The 23,783-nt window shown below is 36.4% G+C and overlaps 1 protein-coding gene across 1 annotated transcript in view; it reads left to right on the forward strand.

The window, feature by feature from the left end:
• LOC119772134 (astrocytic phosphoprotein PEA-15) overlaps positions 1–13,017 on the forward strand; it is a 67,499-nt gene extending 54,482 nt beyond the window's left edge. The window contains exons 2-5 of the mRNA XM_038268437.1: positions 8,480–8,654; positions 8,762–8,917; positions 10,288–10,353; positions 10,461–13,017. Of these exons, the coding sequence (XP_038124365.1) occupies positions 8,483–8,654; positions 8,762–8,917; positions 10,288–10,352 (393 nt within the window). The 5' untranslated portion in view covers positions 8,480–8,482 and the 3' untranslated portion in view covers position 10,353; positions 10,461–13,017. The remainder of the gene's footprint in view (positions 1–8,479; positions 8,655–8,761; positions 8,918–10,287; positions 10,354–10,460) is intronic.
• Positions 13,018–23,783: the final 10,766 nt, after the last annotated feature.

Consider the following 23,783-nt stretch of genomic DNA (forward strand, 5'->3'; position numbering starts at 1 on the left):
ATCTAGAACTTTGGTACACTGAGGTGTATATTAAAGTGCTGTAGAATTTGGGTTCTGTTAAGTTGATTCAAGCCAAAGTAATGCCATCAACGCATCTGACCCTATATTAATCAGGTTGCCCACTACAGCTGCTCTGCTTGATATTTTCAAACACATCCCTCCTCATTAGTATAACACATATTAACCGCTACTTTAAAAAGAAATGTAAGATGATCATGTTTGGGGAAAAAAGAGCCACAGGTGGCCCCCCGCTGGTGGCAGCAGGAAAGAGCAGCTCTGTTCTATTTAGGTCACACCACTCGTCACGCGTCTTCTGGGTTTTCTGTTCACTTTATCTATGTGTGATGAGACTAAGTGGATCAGAGTCAGACAGAGCTACATGCCAGCACCCATGGTGCACTGCATATAGAGGTTGTTTCTTGCCAGCTGCATGGATGCCAGAGAACGAAGGGGTGGGTTGCTGGGGGTGTTAATTAGAGTTGTGAGTGTGATATGCACAAACTGCTTAAACAAGGAAGCATATGGGAAATTAGGCAAAGGGATTGGCCCTGCTGTAAGATCAGTCTTATACAAGCCTAATGGAGCTGTTCTGTTTTGACCTCAAGCATTTCTACAAAACTAATCTGCTGCCTCATTAAGCCCAGCAAGGGCTGGAGGACTCTGTTCCTGAAGCTTTCCTGTTTTCTGTCTTTTCTTTTGGTGAGACAGCCTTGCAGCTCTTTTTCATTAGAATATGTGAGTGTGACTAAAAAATAGGCATCAGTGTCCAGTTCTTAATGTATGAATGCTTTGATTAGAACTATAATCAGAATCAAGTTTATTGACAATTAGGTTTGCATTTACAATCACAGTGTAGTGATCAGAGTTCATTCATAAAAAAGAAGCAACCCTTTACCATTGACTGCTTAAATACGTATATTACATAACACTGCATTAAAATGCAATGCATTCCATTCTTTATGTTGTTTGCAACAGACTTTATCAAAAATTTGGAATCAGCTGCCCATTTATTTCACTTTTCTATCTGAGTTATAGAGGAGTTAAAACCAAATTATATTTGCTGGTTATTTATTCAGACCATGTGCTGTTGTTGCCACTCATTGCTCAAAAACAATAGTTTTAAAACAGCATTACCTTAAAAAACGTGATTGTTGATGGTGATTTAGTTTACAGCCTTTCACTCTCCATATATTTTAGTAATATCTCCAAGTACTTGTAATTGCTTGTATTGATGCAGCAATTTCTTTTGCACTTCAAATAGAAGGAAAAAAAACTTTAAACCAAAGTGACAGGATGGAAAATTCAGTGGATTTTGAAGAAGTCGCTTTTTAAGACCTGTGGGTATACCCTTATGCAGGAACTCCCCTTATGGTGATCACTTACAAGACAAAAATATTCAGTTTGCCAGCTGATAGAGTTCCTTGCAGGCACTATTTGGGGGTAGCCATGGGTATTTCAACTAAGTAACATACCCATTGCTACTGTGTCATTAGCTAAGTAAAATGTCTAAGTATTTACACAAAAAAATGTTAAACAAGATCATTTCAGATTATTGTTTTTACTCAAAATAGAAAAGCATGAAATATTACCTCGGGTGAAGTTTAAATATTATAGCTTATATTAATACCTTTATTCTTTATACAATATAATGCATATAGCCTGGATACATAGACTAAAGCAATCTTAGGAACCCCAACCAAGTTACGCTTATTAAAATTTGGCTACTTTTAGTGATAGGGTTAATAATCATAACCACTTATTATCCTAGAAAGGAAAACCAAACAAAGCAATTATTCTTTTCTGCAGAAAAGTGAGAGGACAGACCAAGGGTGAGACCCCTTGAAAGTCTGTACTCAACTCTGCCCAAACCTCTCTTTTTTGCTGCGTTTATTATTGGACTTCAAAGGAATTACAGGTGTGCTCAAAAGTTACCACAAGGTGGCTGATGTTATCAGTCACCTACGGCTGCATTGCTGAATAATACCAGGCCCTGAGAGAAATATTTCCACTCCTCATTTAGAACAACACTTAACATTCCTGGGCCAGATACCTGTAACTTGAAATAAAATGATAACATATACATTTTTCTATCACAGCCTCTGGTATTAAAACAGAAACCATAAGAGCTGAATAGTAAATAATTGTTTTTTTGTTTTGTTTTCTGAAGGGAAGACCCACTACCCACGCAATGGCTTGAAATGGCAAGGGGTACTTGCTTTGGCTATCAATCAATCTTTAAATTGAAAGTTACAAAGTGGGAAAACAAGACAAGAAAAACAGGAAGAAAATACACACCAACATACTGCCATAGGCTTATGAAATCCATATTAGGATTTAATTTGGTCTGATTAGTGCTTTCTTATCGCATGTCTTCCTCTTTCCAAAGAACTAAACCTTTCTTACTTAGCTTTATCTTTAAAAAAAAAAAGCTATTAATCTCCATGAAAAGGATAAGTAAGGACCACAACCTGAGAGAATTTACAAATCTAGAATTATTTTTAAGTTTTATCTCCCATTCATAGATGCCTATGCCCTTGACTTGTCTCTACAATGTTTCATTCTTACTTACTCTCACATCTTTCACCTCTAGTTTGAAGAATGTTATCAGAAAGAGATGGCTTGAAGATAAAAGCCACCATCTTCAAACATAAAAATAAAAAAGGGACCAGAAAGGGAGAGTTACTATAGGCAGAGGTGAATCCCAGCAAGTAATTCTTGGAGCAAGAGGTATAACAGAGCATGAGAAACTAGGCAAGGCCATTTGAATCTACAATTGAAAATTGATAAAATCCCCACTGTGCTGAAAAAAAAAGTTTTATGAGATTATTGTGTCAGATCTTAGAAAAGAGTTACTGCTTTAGGCTCTGCCTAAGGCACAGTCATTGAAGGAAGGGTTTCTGTATAAAACCTAGTCAAATAGATGGGTCGGTTGCATTTAAAGCCATTTGTAACAGTTCCCTTTGCTTTAAATTGGGATGGTGGATTGTATTCAGATGTCCAAAAGATATTGACTGTGAAGTATTATGTTGCCTAAACCTGGTTTATGCTCAGAAACAAGGTTGCCTGCGTGTGTGACGCAGTCAATGCAGATATGCCCCCACCCCTTCTGCAGACACTCTGGTGCACCTGTTAGTTCTGGTTCTAGGTATGTGGAGCAGGCTGGAGCCAGAAGACCTGAGTGGTCTGGAGGGTTGATACACTGATAGCAAGTCTGTGATGTATTTAGTTGCTAAGCCATTCAGAGATTTATAGACTAACAGAAGTATTTTAAAGTCTATTCTCTGAGATACAGGGAGCGAGTGTAAGGACTTTAGAAGTGGGTGGATGTGCTCTACTTTCTTAGTCTTAGTGAGGACACGGGCAGCAGCGTTCTGGATCAGCTGCAGCTGTCTGATCCACCTTTTAGGCAGACCTGTGAAAACACTGTTGCAGTAATCAATTCGACTAAAAATAAACACATGGATTACTTTTTCCAGATCATGCTGATACATTAGTCCTTTAACCCGGAAATGTTCTTCAGGTGATAGAAAGCCGACCTTGTAAGTGTCTTTAAATGCTTTTGGAGGTTCAAGTCTGAATCCAGCACTACACCTAGATTTCTGACCTGATCAGCGGTCACAAGCTGAAGCGACTGAAGCTTTTTGCTAACTTTAGATCTCTCCTCTGTTGGTCCAAAGATTATTACTTCAGCTTTGTTTTTATTCAGTTGAAGAAAATTATGGCACATCCAGGCATTGATTTCTTCTAAGCATTTCCTCAGTGCTTGGATTGGTTAGTCACCTGGTGACATGGTGATGTAAAGCTGTGTGTCGTCAGCATAGTTATGGTAGCTGATGTTGTTTTTTATTAACTGAGCAAGAGGGAGCGTGTAGATATTGAATAGGAGGGGACCCAGGATGGATCCTTGGGGAACCCCACATGTGATTTTTGTCATCTCTGATGTAAAGTTGCCTACTGATACAAAAAAGTCCCTGTCCTTTAAATAGGATTTAAACCAGTTGAGAGCTGTACCAGAGAGGCTGACCCAGTTTTCCAGGCGTTCTAACAGGATGGAGTGATCTACAGTATCGAATGCTGCACTGACGCCCAATAGTACCAGCACTGTGGTTCTTCCGCATTCTGTATTTATACGGATGTCATTAAACACCTTGATAAGGGCGATCTCTGTACTATGGTATATGTATTTCCTGTTTGGTACCTTACTGACTTGTTCTGTTTGTATGACCGCAATTGTGGAAAATGTTTTGTTAAGATGGACCAGCTAGAAGAGCGAGGTGGGCGAGAACACTGGGACCCTTTTTCCACATGGATCCCCGCTCTTTTTCGCGCTCATGTCCCTCCGTTGTCGCACAACTTGCCCCTTGCGTTTTTCCACTTCCTAACCGCCTCGGCCGTATCTAGACCCACTTGTGATTGTACCTCTTGCATTGTGGCGTGGAATATCATAGCGCAGACCACGCTTAAAAATTAGGCATAAATGAAAAACATCTGCGTCATACGTTGGACAAGCTCATTCTGACACACTGTTGCGGGAGTATACACAGCCCTTAACTGTGCTCACAAAAAGTTTAACTTTTATTGTGTTTTCTAAGATTCAAACAGTCTAAGTGTCATGATTCTTTCTAAGGCTCGGATTCACATGCAATGAAGCCAAACAGAGAGACACAAAATAAAAGTTCAATGGGTTTTACTGAAGTGTATATTGAGTTCGGTGCAGAGTTCCTCCGAACTCTGCTCAGCCGGAGACTGGAAGACGAAGGGAAGACAGACTGTTAGGTTCAGGCTCAGTGGGAAATTGGAGTTGTCAATCTTGAAGGAGAGGATTTGTTGCCACTCACGTTTCCAGAGAAGAAGAGACACTTAGACTTCAGTCTGTGCGTTGGTCTTCCAGAGAATGTTTGATTCAGTAGAGGGCGGGTTTATCCAGAACTCGGACGGAGTGGAATGATGTAGCCGCTGGTTGCAACTCAGTTTTCCTGTGGTACTTGAACGGGTCATGGTAAAGATGACTTCCTTACTCAGAGAGATCTCAATGTGCTCAAAGGTGGCTGGATCCAAACCTCCTGTTTGGAATCCGTCGCTCAGTGTAAGACTCAGTTGATCCCACTTGGGAGGAGGCGGTCCAAAAAGGTCCAGTTTGCAGGAAGGCTTCCTGCCGAAAGGCAAAGAACAAACAAGGTTTAGTCTCAGGGAGAAACAAGCACTCAGTAAAACTCTATGTGATCTCAGCTTGACTAGAGGACATAAACTCTAAATGCAAAACTCAGACTAGACTCAGAATGAAACCAGGCTTGGCTAGAGTACCCCAAACTGGCAAACACTCTGGCATCGAAGTAGTGGCAACTAGCAGCTTAAGAGCAGTCCGGTGAGGAGGCAACAGCTGTGTGTGAGGAGGCGAACCGGAGCCAGGCGCCTCCTGGTGGTGGAAGGGAGAAACACAAAAGACAAGACAAACAGACGAACACAAAAACTGGGATCCTGACACTAAGATGAAGTTAAAGTAGTTTTTAAAACAAAGATCATATGAAGAACTTCCAATTTTTTGTTTTTTTCTATGTTAGTCAGTTTGTTGGATGTCTTACAAAACCTTTTTAATTTGAAACTGAGTTCAATTTGCTGTTGGTCTGATATTCCTTAGGTCATGGATACTTTCTTTTAGTCATAGCTTTTTCAGTGCTTTTGGTTTAGTTATTATAGTCTGTCGCAGTATGTCAGTCTTTTCCATTCAGTAAAGATGTTTGTGACTAAATAAATACATTTTTGTATAAGGAAGAGCTCACATACAATTTAGGTCCTTCTGCAAATAGTAAAATGACAACACTGACAAAAATTTATCAATTAAATAATTAATTTGTCTTGTGTCTGACCAGCAAAATGTAAAAGTGTTTTAGTAACCCCCAAGGGGCACATGATACTTAAGTAAGTCCCAAAAGAGAACCAAGAAATGTCTCCATTATTTTTGTTGGGTCCTGAACAGTCATGTTAATAGGTTGAGCCAAAAAATAAACAGCTGCCTTCTGAACTTTCCAGTGTTGTATTTACCCTGATGCTGTTTTCTTCTTTTTAATGTGAGCTAGCTGAACAAAACAAAAGATCATGTTGGAAACATTGTCCACACTTACTGCCAAGTTTGCTTTATGTTTTTATTTGTCAGCTGATTGTTTATGAGAAAAAATGTAACGCTAACAGTCCTCCTTTTGAGCATAACCTGACTCTTAATCTTGAAAGAGGTCAGTGTTTAGTTTGAGGCTGATCCATCACCAAAATACTTTGAGTCCGATTATCTAAGCTGTCGCCTCTGTTCAGTGTCTACATAAAACTTACAAACCAGACTCTAGTTACTTTACTAATGACAATGACAAACAGTCAAATTAGCTTAAGATGTTATTTTCTTTTTATGCTCTTTGAAGGTGAACATTTTTAAAGCTTAGTTGATAAGTTTCGACTTGGGCAGCGGGCTTCGTTTTTTTTTTTTTTTATTTTTTTTATTTTAAGACTGTCCTGTCTGGCAATGTGGCAATAAGAATAATTGTCTTGATGCCAAAAAGAGCCCAACAGATTTTACTTTCACAGGTGGAGCAGTATGGCTATCGCTATCTGCTTGATTTCTGCATATAAATAGCTTTATTATAATTATGCAGGGAGTTTTAGAGATTATATGGACACTGCAATGTAGGCAGAACAGGAAAGGAAAAACAGAAAAAAAGGAGAAAAGATGAAAAGATGAAAGAAAGAGGACATAAAAGGGAGATAATGATAAACATTTTCAGTCAGCTTCATCACCTGCAAAGAGATGTAAAAAGAACAACCAACAACATGGTACGAGACATACAATAAAGTAACACAGAAATACTATAGCTGAAGTATAAGTATAAGGTTTGTTTTAATGTTTGATAAATCGTTTATTGACCAATTCATTGGTTAATGAGCCAATCGATCAGCAGAGATCTACAGTTCTTGATTCTAGCTAAATGCTGCCCAAACTAACATTTTTACAAACAATAATCGAAAATTTGTTTTGCCAGAAATTAACAAATGAAGCCTTTATAGGTCTATTTCTTGGTAACATTTTACTACTAAACAATACCATTCAATTTTCTTTCGCTTTATCCGGGGCAGGGTTGCAGATTATTAATATTATATCTTATGAATACAAATGATCTTTTCTAAAAATGAGAAAGTTTTTTTGGTGATAATAGTGGTCACTGCTAATGGATTATAGTAGCACCAAGGTTTACATGTTAAAGCTTCGTTTTTTTGGGACCGTATTATTTGGCAGAGTCAAGTCTTCAGTCCTGGAGAGCGGATTTATCTGGAAGTTTTTTTTTGTTTGTTTATTTTTTTCCTGGGTAGTGTGTTGCAGTTTAGAATAGAGCTGCTTGTCCTCCATGTAGCTAAATGCAACAATTTGATTTTGTATGTAGAAAAAACTGAAAACTTTTATTTTTTGGGACATGATTATTTTTTTATTATTTCCATGTTATCTCCGTTTGGAGGTTTTATTAGCAGGACCCACTTCTATGGAGGAGAAGACCAAAATCATGTTGGACCTATATGTCCCTTCCTTTCCCCCAGATGAGTAAGGGACAGTTGCTGGTGAAAAGACCAAATTGATAGATTTTTCTTGACTTTTGCCGCTTTTCTTTCTAAAACAAAGAAGTCCACAGAATGACTAAAGTACTATATTTAGACATGTATGCCGAAGTGTTAAAATATCATAGAAATCATCTAAAAAAAAAGAAGAGTTAAGTTGTTGAACATCAGATTAAAAGTGCTTTCCCCTATTGGTCAAAGGTTAGGTTAGGGTTTTCTGATATGTCTTTATGTGGATGCCACACTGAAAACCATAACACTGTCTACAGTTTAGTGATGGGCCTATCTTCTTAATTTTCAGGACACAGGAGTAAAGTTTTTTTTTTCTTGGTTTGAGTTGAAATAAAGGAGAACATGTTTCCTACTATTCTTTTTTTAGATCTTGTGTTTTATTCCAAAAACAAGTTTATCTATTTCAAAAGTATTATCTTTTATGCATTTGGGCAAATTAGAGTTTAAGAGGTTTTGAGAGAAATTCTTTGGAAATAATGTGTTTGGGGGGGGTTGGGGCAATAAAACGAAATTAAATTTTAATGTTGCCAGTTTAACAGAGCATCTGCTTCAGTACAAACCCATAACACTGAAGCTTTCCTTTCTTGCTGGGTACAATCGATCTGCCCCATGGGTCTTTCTTAATTAAAGTTCTAACCTTTGTTTGGCTGTAGTTGTTCATTGGATCAATCCTTTCTCTGAAGTTGCTCTTGTAAAAACATTGAGCGCAGGCAGAACAAGAGAGGACATTTCTTCGACTCACCCTGATAGCATGTTATTGCTATTAGAAAAAGCTGTTTTCAAATGTGGAGTCTGGGAAATAGGTGGGCTGTGGTGCAGTTCATCTTCGTCATCCTAACAGTATGTTATTCTCTTATCTTTGTACTTGGAACAGACTATGGCAGAGTACACCTCTTTGCTAAGCGACCTGTCTGAAAACATAACCAACGAGGATCTGGAGCAGCTCAAGTCGGCCTGCAAGGAAGACATCCCCGAGGACCAGAGCAACAACATCACCTCCTCCAAGGAATGGTTCAGCTACCTGGAGAAGAACGACAAGCTTGCCCAAGGTAAAGAAAACAAAAAAGCTTGACCTATAGAATCTCTGTAGTATGAAACTTTTTTTGGCTAATTTATCTTCATCGGCTTAAGTTGAAACTGTACCATTCCCATGCAGATAACCTGTCTTACATTGAGCACATCTTCGAGATTTCTCGGCGGCCGGATCTTCTGACTAGGGTGATAGAGTACCGCACCACTGTGCTCAAGATCTCTGAGGATGACGAGATCGACACCAAGCTAACGCGTATCCCCTCTGCCAAGAAATATAAAGGTAGCACATTTTGTAAGCTTAGACTGACAGGTCATAGCAGATTTAATTTCTCACAATCTCATAAACTGGTTTCTGTACAATAATTCATTTTTAAATGTATTCCTCTTTTTCTCTTATTCCCTTCATCCCTCAGCATGGAAAAAAATTAATTGATTTAGCAGAGCATGCTGACTGACACCTTTGTCCCAAAAATACAGACAGAGGAAAATTTCTGATACAAGTATGTTTAACATCTAAAACACCTAAAGGTGATCTGGCAAAATCCTTGCCTGAAAATTAGATTTCCAGTCAAAAATAAAGCAATTGGAATATAATGCTCCTGTATCAAAACAAATAAAACACAGAAGCAGGCTGTTACACACCAATGCTAGATGTTGCAGCTGTGTCACAAATATCTAATTGGCATTTATTAGAAATAATGTCTATTTTACCAAGGATATTATTTATTTAAGCACCTGTTACTCTACTTATAAATAAGTCCAGGCGGACAAAGATGCAATCTACAAAGTATGAGGATGATCAAACTTGGAAACAAAAGATGCAGCAATCTTCCAAATGAGGGCATGGTCTGCCCTCTAGTGGTTAAACATAAACACAGGAAATGTTTGACTTGGCTGCTCAAATATTTTGTCATCAAACAATATATACGTATATGTCCAAAATCTAAAATATTTCAAACTTCACAAGTGAAAATCCAGTTACAGAGGACCTGAATCTTAAAAGCAGATTAAGGTTTTAACGAGAAATACATACAGAAATGTGAAAAGCCAGGAATTTAGATTTTGTATTATTTCTTTCAACATTCATTTAAAAATATCAAACCTGTCATTTTCATTTGCAATCATTTTATACCATATTTCATTTCTACTAAAAGATAATCTCACCAAACTGATTGCTGTTATATTTGTCCTAGTAGTCAGTATGAAATAGGTTACTTATTTTACAGACTTTTATAGCTTCAATGACAACTTGTTGTTCAAAGAGGTATATTCAGTATTATTTCAATAAAGAACTTATACCTGTCTGTTAGTGTTACTGTAACCACTTCCAAATAGGTTTTTTTTTTTTTTTATTAGATTTTTTAATTTTATTTTAGTGATACGAAGAAGAGTTTGAAGGTTTCCCCCTATAGGTGACATACACAAGTGACTCAAAGTTTAAAACATTTTAAAGATCTTTGAAGCCATGTCTTTCTTTGGTATATATTAAAAATATTTCTGCTGTGTGAGAGTATTATAGTAAAAAGTATTAACTGCAGCATTAAACAGGAGGAAAAAGATTAAAGGAAATGTTTAATAATGTTTATATATTCATAAATTTCTATTTCTGTTTTCCTCTCTCTCTCCAACACCCCCATCTGAAAAACAAAGACATCATCCGCCAGCCGTCTGAAGATGAAATAATCAAGTTGGCACCTCCACCTAAAAAAGCATGAGGTCAATACCCACAGTCTTAATCTTTGCACCTTGAATTCTCCACTTCTGGCACTCAAACCGACCAATCAACCATTTCTCATCGACCCCATTAATTATTCCCACCTCAGCCATCCCCACACCACCTCCAGACACACCTATAACCACACATATACACTCACACCATCCATGCACCCCTTCCACCTTAGGTACCACACTCCATGACAAGGGACCACGCAGGATCGCGGCTATAACTTCGACCTATCAGATCGTAGTGATGCAGCCTTATCCCCAGCTGAGGGGGGATGGGAAGCTGTGTAAAAATAAAGACACTTCAAGATAAAATTTTGAGATGGACCAACGTAGTCTGTGTATGAGGAGAAAACTGAAGTCTATCCTGAATGCTGAGTGGGTCAGTTCTGAATGAGTGTGTTTGTGATGTTGTGTTAAGTCACTTTAAGGTTGTCTAAAATGAATCAAAAATGATGTCTACCCATGACCAAGCAGAAGTTACAAACCTTCCCGCTGAGCGAAATAAAATTAAATGGCTAGATTTAATGAAACTCGAATATCAAAATACGTTTGTGGTTATATGCAGTGATACTTAACTTTAAGTAAGGTATTTGTCTTTGCTAAATCAAATTACTTTAAATACAATTTGTCTGTAGCCAAACTCTTAAAACTGTATTTATTGAAAATTCAAGGTTAATATTTCAACACACACTTAAATAACCAAGTTAGTAACCAAGCTTTACAGAACAAAAGACAACCTCCGCATAAGGTTGGATAATAGATTAATTATATGAAAAGTTGTCTTTATTCTTTTCTGTGAAGGTGTTTGTTTTAGCTTGTAGCTAGCTACATAAATATTCAAACGTGTTTTTTGTGATAAGGAAAGTTGCCAAAATACCTAACATGTCTATCACTTAGGCATGACTTAGCATTAGCGCTTATCGCAGCTAAAGAGTGAGTTGTTATTTTTGCCTCCAAAGCTAAGCTAAGCTATCTCCTGCTTAATGAAGCAAAGACTGAGAACCAGTTTCCTAAAACTTTAACCTGACTCCTGCAAATATGCATTTCTCTACAAATTCAACTATTCCTCATAGCTTACTTATCTCCATCAAGTTACTTAAGGCTAAATGCTAATATTAAATTCAATAAAAGGACCACTCTCTCTGTTTCTCTAAAGCTCAATGATCATTCCCTTTATGGTATTATGTTAATATGAGAGGGATTTGTCTTAAGAGGGTCATCCATAAAATCGCCAATATTTGCCTTTAGCTTATGGTAGCCGCAAGAGTTATTTAAAGTAGTTATGTCACTATAGCATTTTTTTCTTCACTTGGAAATTAATTTTTAAGGGACCAGTTAGAGTCGATGTTGTTTGTAGGGGCAGATTAGAGATGTAAATAAATAATATATTACAAGAACCTACCGAATTTTAGAACTAATATAATTATCTAAATGTTTTGCTCCCTTGGGCAAATTTAACAAACTAGCTCTAGCAAGAACTACTGTGCAGTTAGCTTGGCAAAAGAGTGTAAATTAAATGTTACCTAATTCAAAACTATTTATCTATTTTGAAACAAAGCAAGATTGGACCCTGCTTTTCATATATATATTTTGAGAGAGTTAGATATAATACGTTGACTTTTCATGTACGTGATCCTTACATGTTTTAAACCTTTTCTGTGCCAATGTGTTTGTTGTTCAGAGGCAAACTGACGCGTGTATATCGGAAGGCCATTCCAGGTAAAAACAAAATCCGTTTTATGTGATCATTGATGTTATTTACCAAAACATTCACGTTGTAATATCAATCCCCAATGCACACAAAGGCTCATTATCGGACTATGCCATTTCCGACATGCGCTGACACGAAGACAAGCTAGCAGACTGTTGAATCTTAACTTTTATGACCACTCTTCTGAACACTGTGTATCTTTTTTCCCCACGACAAAGCCTTAGCAGAGTTTGCGTTTACCCCCAAAACATTTTTCACTACTGTGAGCAATTCGGCGTGTGGCAAGCAGAAACAGGCATCAGCACACGCGTTAGGTCAATCAAAGCACTTCTCCATTTTAAAGAGAGTGATGCGACTCTCCTTTTGAGATTTGCTATGGATTTCGGTGTCAGTGAGTACAGAATGTATGTGGTCTATTTCTGCAACCGTCTCTGCTGTCCTCAAAGCTGTATGATTTAAAGCTGAGACATCAAGTGTCTCTCAGTTGTATGACTAGTTATTTACCCGAGCACTGACTCTCTCCTGCTTGTATTCCACTATGCTCCAATTCAACCCTAGTGCCAATGACCGAGACTTTTAGTTGGATCACAGTTTGCGTGGTCTGTTTCGTTTTGCTTTATATAGCTTGACTTGTATTGTATTGCTGGAGAGATTTGTATCCTATGCATTAATGTCTTTAAGAAAAAACTGTCTAGACCGCTATTTTACAGAATGGAGATCTTTGTTCTACGCCAGGGTCTTTAAGATGATCGTGGTTTTTATGTTAAAATAGTATTATTTTTTAAGCATTTGGTTAGCTAATAGGAATTAACAGAGCACACCTTTATGAAGAGGAAGGGGGGAAAATCTGGAAACTGGGGTGAAAACAAATCTGTTTTGGAACTGACTGTATATATATATATATATATATATATATATATATATATATATATATATATATATATATATATATATATATATATATATATATATATATATATATATATATATATATATATATATATATATGGTATATCCCACAAAATCAAAATCCCAATGTACATATACTGTATTGGCTGAAACATGACGAATGTGAAAAGTTCAACCAAAATATTTTACTTAACTTTTTTACTTTACTACATGGCTGTTGGCTTAAGTATTTACTGTTGATTAACAATTTTTACTTGTTTCAGTTTTGGATCCTCTAGAAATTATATAAAGAAGACCTGGTTTCATATAATTTAAAACATGCAGTCACATAAACTGCATGTTCTGTGGTGAGAATATGTAACATGTTGAGTATATAAGTCATCAGATTATTAGTTTTGTATTCTCCCCAGTTTCCATGCTTGTATTTGCTCCACCATATATTAAGTGAAATGGTGACAGCTCTGCTTTAGATTCAGGCAGTGGCACACAAGGTAAATCCATCTCACAGGAAGGCAACTGTATGTCTGTTATGAACTTTCTATAACAATTATTGTCAGTGTTTCAATGCACGTTGCCTTGGCTAAATGTTTAAATGGCAGTTAACAGGTGTTGTTTTTTTTTTTTTTTCCAGAAGTTTGTTAATTCTACAAACCAAAAGACTATTTTTTCTTTGCAGATCTTTGCATGTTTCAGATATTTTAAATGAAATATCTAAAGGAGGTTAAGAGCCAATGGTTTTGTTTTTGTTTTGTTTTTTTTTCTGTTTAACTTTTTTTTATTATTATTATTCTTAAAGAAGGTATGGAAACGTTGCTTGTGAAATTTGATGTGAGTTTTTGTTTCTCTCTCCAGCCAGAATTCCAATTATCAGTGGAGTAAAGTGTACCTTTTTTCATTACTGATTTCAAACTGAATTCCTGATGAACACTTTGGTTCAAATATTTTTCTTAAATAGTGTCTTCATCAGTTTTTGGCTATGCTAAAGTTTTACTTTTTCCTAAAGCTTACATTAATCAAATTCTGCTTCTCTATGTTGGCTCTCATGAATGGAACAGTCTTTCTGACTTTAACATGACACAGATCAAAATTTTATCGTAGCTTAACTTTTTTCTGTGCAGCCATTGGCACAAAATATAAACATATCAGCCACAGATGATGTCAAATTTGAATTTTCACATACAAAGTACATATCAGCTCAGTTAATGCTGCAGAGGTATAAGCCAATTGTACTTATGGTAAATACATAATAAGTGTGGCAACCATGCATTGATTTATTCAGCATGTGAAGCTAACAATCGACTAAAAATCATTCCAGTATTTTCCCCTTAAAGATGAGTCCCTGTTTTTGTTTTGTTTTTTCTTTTGATTATACTTGGTTGTAAATATGTATTTTGGATATATGTCATGGTGTTTGTTTTTAAATTGATTAATTTATTTAATGCCTATATATTGTTGTTTTGAAATGTCTTGATTTTGTTTTGCTAACTGGAGAAATGTCAAGAGATTCAAATCATGTATACCTTGTATTATCCTTTCATTTTCTTCTTTCATGATTTGCTGTTTCAGCTTTGGGTGATGTTTTTTTTTTTTTCAAAAGGTTAAAAAAAGAAATAAGTGGTATTCATTTATTTGTATCTTCTGATATGTAACTTTATGTTTAACTGTGTTGTATTTTGATGAGACGTGTTGTGGTCACTGCTTGTATAACAATTTCTTATTCAGAGAGTTTCCAAATCATGACAAAAATAGATGTGGCAAGTTATTACTTTTGTCAATGTAAGTTTGCTATGATAAAGGGGGTTGAAATCTTAATCTTTTAACTGGGAATATATACCATCTAAAACTAGTGCAAGGATACAAATACTGATTTCAATGTAAGTATTTATCTAATAGTTTATAGTAAAAACAAAGCTATATATGCTATTTAGCTAACTAGCCAGGTAATATTTTCTTGCTTTAAACCCCTTTTTTTTTCTAATCCATCAAAAATTATTAACCTTTCATTCATTTTATTTGTATAACTTTTACAGATAACTGGCCCTTTTATTAACACCATTATGTTTTTTGTTTTCCCTACACTGGGCTGTTTCAGGGCTTTGATTAAATTTGCTGTTTTATGATCTGCTGTTAGTGACTAGCTAAAGGGGCTGTAGATTATATCATGAGCTGGTAGCAATTAGAATGATGAAGTGAGTTGTGCATGTAGGGAATAGGAGTTTTGGCAGTTTAAAAAGGAAATAGAAGAGATAGTAGCTGAGAAAAATCTGAAAGAGGATCCTTTTGAATAAGGATGTGTTTTTGGATAATATATGATGCAGCTCCGCGATTCATTTTCTGGGGAGCAATATTGCCTTTGTATGTATTTTTTCACCCAACTCTAACTGCAACACATACAGATCGAAACATTGCAGCCTTGAACAAGGTTTGTCTTTACTTTCTGCAAAGCTGCAGTGCAAAAATACAAAAAGCTTCAATGTTTCAAACAGGATAGTTAAAAGTTTGATTTGTTGACAGAAAAGCGTTTTTCTTTGTTTCATTCTACATCCTAAAACACACATGCTCAACATTTAGCAAGTGTCATGGTGTTTCTGGTTAACAATCTTGGTTTCTGAGTGTTTGTGACAGATTCAGAGGTTTGCTGAAGAGTGTATGTGTTTGGCAATAGACATAAGAGGCTATTTTGAAGTACCGTAATGTATTTTAAGTGCTTTTCATATAAACTTGACAGTGTTAGCCGTACTGCTGCTGGGGGGGTTAACTTGAGGCTTAAAACATTATTGAGGTGGACTTGATGGCAATCATAATATTTTGAATTGTGAGTTTGAGGCTTTTACAGACAGAACCAGTGTTACAGCATTAGGAGTAGTCCCAACAATATAGAAAACACAGAGAAAAATAGGTTTTAGGTAGAGGGAGAGCTTTGTTAAAACTCTCCAATTGACTTCAGTCTGAAGATTTCTCATTCTTGTCTTTTATTCTGTTAACTGCATTGCTCTCTGATGGTGTAGCAAGTGGCAGGTGTGCTTGTGAAACCAAGCATCCTGTCCACTGTGTTAGTTAGGACCTAACACTGCTGAATAAATGTTCTCATGTAAATGTGGTTCTGTTGAAACTTATACATGGTTGATTTGGTTTGAGGCATTAAACCAATCAAATTCTTGACCCGTACTATTAATACAGATGTACTTGTCTTAGACAGGAAATAGTACTGTTACTGCATTAGTTGTACACGTTCACCCAATATGTGTTAGACGCCATAGGCTCAATGCTGTTACCAATTGTAAGATTTCCCTCTCATAGGGGAAGGAAAGTACTTCACGAACATTTTGCAGTGATTGTAACAGATAAGAAGGAAAAAAAATAATAATAAACATGTTGCTTTTGTCATGATTTATGAGACTAAACTGAAATTATGCCATTTTGTCATTGTGCTAAAATGATATAAATATATATTAAAATATATTTGCTAACCAAAGTTTTGTCGCCTGGATTATTTCAGATGTAGATGAGAATTCGCAGAATGTGAAAATAACTTGAATGATTTCAATGGGAACTGATAAAATGGACAGTCAGGAGAGCTGTGAAGTGGGATAGTGGTGAGAAGATCTGCCAAATGAAAATATGAACTCTTTCTCACTTTTTAAGATCTACATTTTGATGAAAACTAAGTCCTGAAGTAAAACATTTACCACAAAAGGATGCTTCCAGCTTCAATTTCCGACGTAAGGTTGTGTCGTAAGGCTTTTAACCCCCATTCTAACCCTTAAACTCCTGTACAATAATGACCATTACAGTTAAATAGTTTAAAACTGTTTAATCACACTGTAGGATGTGTTTTCAGAATAGATCTTTGTGCCTGAGGTCATTTTCAAGCTATTGTTTGAATTATTTTTTATCATTCATGTATGTGCTTGTTCGCAACCCCGCTTGGGATAAAGCATGTAAGAAAATGGATGGTTGGCATAATATGCTTGATGGATAATATGCTTGTTTAACCCTAACTTTACCTGCCTGTTTCATGTTAAGGCTAATATTTTCCCAAGCACTTCATCTAATTAGGACAGATCAACCTTATTATGTACGTAACAAAGATTTGAAAATAAAATGGGAGCATACAGACAGAGAAGATCATTCTTAGTAGAGAGTTGTCAGTTTGCATTTGGATTGTCCTTGATCCAGAACACTGTGTATTTTCTGAAATTGGCTGAAGGCAGTGATGTCTCCTCATTTACGTTATAACAACTCGTATGTTATAATGATGTAAAGATATGGCAGGTTGTTACCCTGGCAACATATATTATGCTACTTTAAATGTTATTCTGGGCTGACTTTGTTAGCACAATGGTAAGTGCTGCCATTGTACCCGTGCAACCTATATGGTCTGAGTAAGATTTCAATTCTGTTGAATGTGTTGTAATGTCATTTAATACATTTACACCATAATATGTTAATTCAAGTGTTTGTTCTGGGTGAGCTCATCCGATAAAATAATCGGTGAGAAAAAACTTACACAGAGCTTTCCATTTTCACTATAATCTGATTTTTTTTGGATAAGATATAGAAACTTGTTTACCAAGATAATGATTTTGTTTGTGCATTCAAAAAATACCGTGAGTATAGAAGTCTGTTGTTCTCTCAGGGACCCTTTAACACCATCAGCTTAGAAGTTCAAAGTGACAAAGAAGGGGATAAGGGATATATGCTAAATATTCCCTGCTTACTTCAGTGTTGACAAAAAATATTAGAAAAAGCTTCCTGTCATTTTCCCACTAAGTTGCTTCTTAGTAATGATTTATTTCTTACTTAGAGGCCTTACAGCCCAAAAGATTATATAAAAAACTTAAAACAATCTAAGCAATACCCTCTTAACAAGGTTTATGATTTTATTCTTGTGTTGATATACACTCAGACAACACAACAGAGACCTCTGCAAATCATGCCAACTTTTAAAAAGTGACAAAAGTCTTACCCAGTCATCTAAAAATTGATGACTGGACACTTAAAAATGTTTTCTGTGTTCCTGACCTGCATTAAACACTCTTTTTTACTGTTGTAATTGGATGAAGCCAATTGGCTTTCACAGATTATTAGTCAATTCACCAACAGTACAACCTTTAATCCAAACAAACTCTGATAATATTGATCTGACCAGTGCATTAAAGTCTTGTAGTATATTTTACAAAGCATATATTGAGGCATGTGTTGATGACCTTTGTAATGACATTTGAGATTTCTATAGCTGGTCACACCAAAAACTGATTCAGGAAGGGGTTCATCTGTTTGTGGCTTTTTGAAAATACTGTGTAAGGGGCAACAAAATGCAACCGATTCCTCCATCAAATTTCATTGTGTGGGAATTTTAAAGCTCTGGAAAAAAAGGACGCCTAGTACAGTATAACAGTTACATGTTAAAACAAGCTGATTTAAATCTTTACAACCCCACAATATGATCAAGTTATAATTACTATGCCTGCTTTTTTTTTTTCTTTTTTTTTGTCCACTTGATGGCACCATAGAGCAAATAAAGCATTTTAGGCTTTATCTCGACATCACTATTCAAGGCCTACATTGATAATCACATAATGAAATTACCAACAAATGAAAAGAAAAAAACATCTTTGTCAGTGTCATTTATTTATTTTTTTCCAAACACATTAAAATGTATATTTGCTATTGAATCAATTTTCTAAAATAAACATTATCCCCCCAAACACAAGATGTCATTGAGACTTTGTTTTTTGGGTTAAATCTGGTCGGTACGTCATATTTTTGATTTAGTCCAGGAATAGCTTTTTGAAAATTTGGCTATGTTTGGTCAGTCTGATTTTTTCCCATTTTAGTCCAATAAAAGTTATTAGTAATTTTTAAGTTAAAATGACAGCTTTTAACCTTTAACTTTTTAACCAAATGTAGACATTGGTTTTTAATGATAAAAAAATTAAAAAAGGGGATAAAAGTGAAATCTTATCCTATATTATTTAATTTTCCTACTTCAGAGGGAATTTTAATGGCCTGTATTTATATAGCGCAGTTTCAAGTCAGCGCACTTGACAAAAGCGTGTTGTCAGTTTAACTGTAGCTCTGATGAATTTCAATGATGAATTCCTCTCGACATCTAAAATAATTTTTGTTGATTGCAGGTGTGTCTAATCGTTCCCAATGACTTTGCTTGTAAAGTGGAAACACACAGCGAGGCAGACGAGCTCCAAGCCAACTCCCATGTCAGAGGATGAAGAGAGCACATCCAGTTAGTCACAGTCAGAGAAACTACACTGGAAAAACAGGCAGATCTCCAACATCTATAAACAAAGGTGTTGATGACAGCAGCACAGCTGATAATTCCCTCCGGGATGGCGTCACAGCCAAAACTCCTTGATGGAGTTCACTGATTGATTTCTCCTCAGTGCAAAAGTAGGTTTGGTCACAATCCAAGATTATGCTAACTGGACAACAGGGCCACCATGCATGTAGAATTTTGTGAAAGCCACACTTATAAACTATTTATAACTCTGATACCTGTTTTATCAAAAGGTTTAAAAGCGCAATCTTTTGATGAAAAAAACAGTTACAGTGGAATCCGCTTATAGTGGTCTCGTTGGTCCAGAGCCAATTTGAACACTATAAGCGGTTGATTAAGAATTTACCGTTATTTCACTTATTTTTTATGCAGAATATCATCTAAATTCCATTTGTGGGTTTTTTTAAATGAAAAAAATTAACTGAAACAGATAGCTTCCGCATTTACTGAATGTTATTACAGTACCGTGCAAGTTTAATTACAGTATACTGCACTGTGCACAGACATAACTCTGGTAGCCTGGTGCCGCCAGTGCATTATTTTTTTACCAAGCCTGAATTCTGAAAAAAACGGTTTCATAGAACAACAACATAGAAGATTACTGCATACGCTACAGAAAATTAAAGCTAGCCTATGTCTGTTTTGTGTTGCGGATCTGCTATGCCGCATTAAGAAATCACTTCACATATTTATCCATGGTTCCCTGGATCAGAGTTTTGTCCAACACTGAGTTCACTTCTTTTTCAAAACAATGTAAAAGGTCAAAGTTTTTTAAACCAACATGCAGGACAGCAGTCTTTAAAATGCAAACTGCATTCCTCATCTCAGCTCTGGAAGAGACAACAGTCTCCTCTTCTTCATCCTCCTCCTCCCCCTCCTCGCTGCGTCCAGCACTGGTACCCGCACCAAAGCGCTCTTGTATACGATGTCCCTGAGGTGCAAACCGCTACAACTACTACAATATGAATGGAATTCAGGAAATATTTGAGATGCGATTTCTAATAAAAGCTATTATAATATCCTTAACTTGATAAGGCATCACAGACATTGAGTGAACGCAAGAAGTGAGGATTCCTCTGCTTTGACAGCAGTAGAAAAATTTAAGGAACCCATCTGGCCACCCCTATGAAACATTTCTAGAGGCACCCCTGTACATATGTAGTACAGGTGTGCCTCTAGAAAATCTAACTCTAAATATAAACCATTTTTAGTTGGTGTTCTTCTCATTGCACCAGTACAAATTCTCATTGCTTTATTAAATCCTCTTTCTATTTTCATTAAAATGTGTTTTAGCTGCTGCTCCATATATATAACACCCATAATCCATTATTAATCTCATTAACTCCTTATAAATATGCACCAATGATTGTTTACTTGCTCTCCAATCTTTTCCTGCTACTGCTCTCATGAGATTTATGATTTTCTTACATTTCGTCATATTTTTATATGTGTTCTCCATGTTCCTTTTTAAACCAACCACACAATATTTGGGTATATGGTCGGTGGGTATAGAGGGCAACTGGCAGGACGATGAGATAACGGATAATTAGGAGCTGGAAAGAGTGAAGCAGGTGAAAGGCATTAGTAAGGCCAGCAACCACAGCAGATCATGACACATTCTACAGAGATGAAGAAACAAGCTTTAAACTTCAGAAAAAACAGAACAGTGGGTGAGGATAAAAATTAGAAGTTCCAGTTTATCAAATGTTCAGGTTCAACCAAGGAACATGTCCTGAATATTTCCTGTGGAGGTCTCTGCAGAACAAAGACACGAGATTGGTCTAGTCAAATCAGGAAGTAGGTATTCCTAATCAGGAGAGAGGAGAGCACAGATTGGAGCTAACAATCATGAGTGAAAACTGTAAATATTTATCCTCTGACATTTATTGAATGAGGTTTCGGTTGAATCACATCTGTAGTTTGATTTAAAGGAATCTCTCTATGCTGGACTTATTTCTGATGGAAGAGTTGATTGAATCTGAATATTAACTCATCAAGTTTAAACAAGGAAGCAGGAGCTTCTAGAGCTTTAACACAAAATTGAAATTATAGAACAAATAGAAATAAATACGTTTACTGTAGATTAATATCAGAAGTATTATATGTTTAAATAGTATTTGCCTGCTTTTTTGCCTCTTTAAAAGTTTCAGATCATCCAAAAAATGTTAATACTAAAGAAAGAAAGTAAATATAAGTCAAAGTTTTTCTTTCTCATGTAATTTATCAAGAGAGAAAAGCGACCGACACCAACCAGATTGCAGAGCTTTGGTCCCGTTAGTCTCTGTAAAGATGGACCAGAGGCAGGAAGGACTCAGTAAACAGGCTGAGCTCCATCCATCCATCAGGGCTCCATTCCAGCCACATATTTACACCAAAGTCTCTTCTTCAGAGAAAAATCTGAGGATATCTACAGATTTCCAACCATTAATCATATCCAACAGGGTGAGGTCTAAAAACATGGGTACAGGTTTAAATCTGGGCTTTGACTAGGACACTCCATTAGCTTTAATCTATCTGCTTTGGTTCTGCTTCCTAATGGACTTTGGAGATCTGTCCTCATAGATCTGGAGCTGAAGGCCACAAACTGATGGCTAGATGTTCTCCCTCCAGATTTCTACTAAAGCTCTGAAATCAAGGTTCCACAAATTAAAGAAAGTCTTTCTAAAGAATCAAAGCAGTCCCATACCATCACACCACCTCCACTGTGTCTGAATGTCAGCATGATAGTAATGTGCAATTATAATATTTATTACCCAGCCCAGTGGGGGTGGTAAGTATGTTATTTAATTAATAAAATCCAGACTGTCACATATTGTTCTGGGAACACACTCATCAATCTAGCTGTGTGTTAGAACAACAAATTATTTACAACATATATGGAATACATTCACCACAACTTTCTTTGAAAATATAAGAGTTTATCAACAAAAACCATTTAGCTCCAAGTAAAACATATTTCAGTTAAAACTCTTGACTAAACCAGTGAAACTCGACTAAGAAGAAGGAGCAACATCAATGAATCAATAAAATGATGCAATGATATCATAGTTCAGCATGAATTTTATATTTGAGAACCAAAGTTTATCTGGAAGAATTTGGAATTTGATCAAATTAGCTTTTTACTAATTTATGGAAAATGTAATGTGTTCAAACCAACAAAATTATGTTTTATTAAATAATTAGTTTAATCAGGAATCCACTTAAAGTTCGCTGGGAAGGGGATCATTCTAGCTGCTGCCTTGTTTGCATGCCTGTGAGTACAAAGGGGGAGATGAATCCCAATGGATCATAAAGAGATTCAACCATGGAAAGGATGCCACATCTTGTAGCAGGTTGGTCATTGGAGCGAAAGCTGAGCGCGTCTGAGTCAATGTGCCATTGAATGCCTAGAGCTGTTTCAAGTTTAAAGCCTTTTAATGAAAGGTCAGATGCTTGCTGTGGAGACGCACGTTCAGATGCTGGAATGCTTTATAACACTGTTTTGTTATTGCTTACAAACATGCGTAGTCTAAGGACACCTGATGCACAGAGCGTCTGAGCCTCCTGAGTGAGCTGAATAGCTTCCTTCATACTTGCAGTATATGTTATGCCACCTTCCACGTAGAAATCCTTTATTATGAACTGTGATGCAAGGGGAAATGTTTTCTCGTTTTCCTTAGTCATATGCTTTAATCCATAATTGGCACCCCCTGGTGAGGATGTGGCACCGAAAAGATGCACCTTCATTCTAAATTCTTGGGGCAGATTGTCCAAATTGCCATTTTTCCACCCTAAAAATCTGAAATAGTCTCTATCTGCTTCATGCACATGAAACTGGTGAAAAAAAATGTTCAATGTCACATAGCAGTGCAACCTGATGCTGTCTAAATCTGATCAAAACACCATTTAAATTGTTCAATAAATCCAGACCTGGAAGCAAATGATTATTTAGACAATTACCTTTGTATTTTGCTGAGGCATCAAAGACAACTCTGAGTTTGTCTGGTTTTTGGGGATGATATATCCCATGGTAAGAGAATATACCATTTTTCTCCTTCCTTCGCTTCACTGTGCACTTCCTCGGTATCACCTTTTTCAATGACTTCACTCATGGTTTTTGTAAATGTCTTCCCTCAATGTGTTCAGAAAGAGGATGTCATCTTGAGACACTGATCTATTATCCTTGTCATCATCCTTAAAGTCTGACTCGAGAACCTTGATTGCATTAGCTGGAGTCATTAAGGGGAGCTCTTTGACTGTGACTCTGTGACACAAAGTCATGCTTAGAGAGTCACTGTGAGATGATGTGGGGCCTACAATACTCCAGCCCAATGCTGTGCGAAGGGTGTAGGGTTCATTCTCTCCATCTAAGATGACCTGCCTTGGATCTACGGCCTTGGAACAGTTGTAACTAATTAAAAGCTCAACAACAGCATCTTTACCAAGCATTGTTGTGAGCTTTAACCTTATTGGACTTAGCCTTGATATTATTAGACACATCTTGATCAATGAATACTGTGTCAC

The sequence above is a fragment of the Cyprinodon tularosa genome, unplaced genomic scaffold (genome assembly GCF_016077235.1).
Source record: "Cyprinodon tularosa strain WSP-4 unplaced genomic scaffold, ASM1607723v1 ctg70, whole genome shotgun sequence".
Lineage (NCBI taxonomy): Eukaryota > Metazoa > Chordata > Actinopteri > Cyprinodontiformes > Cyprinodontidae > Cyprinodon > Cyprinodon tularosa.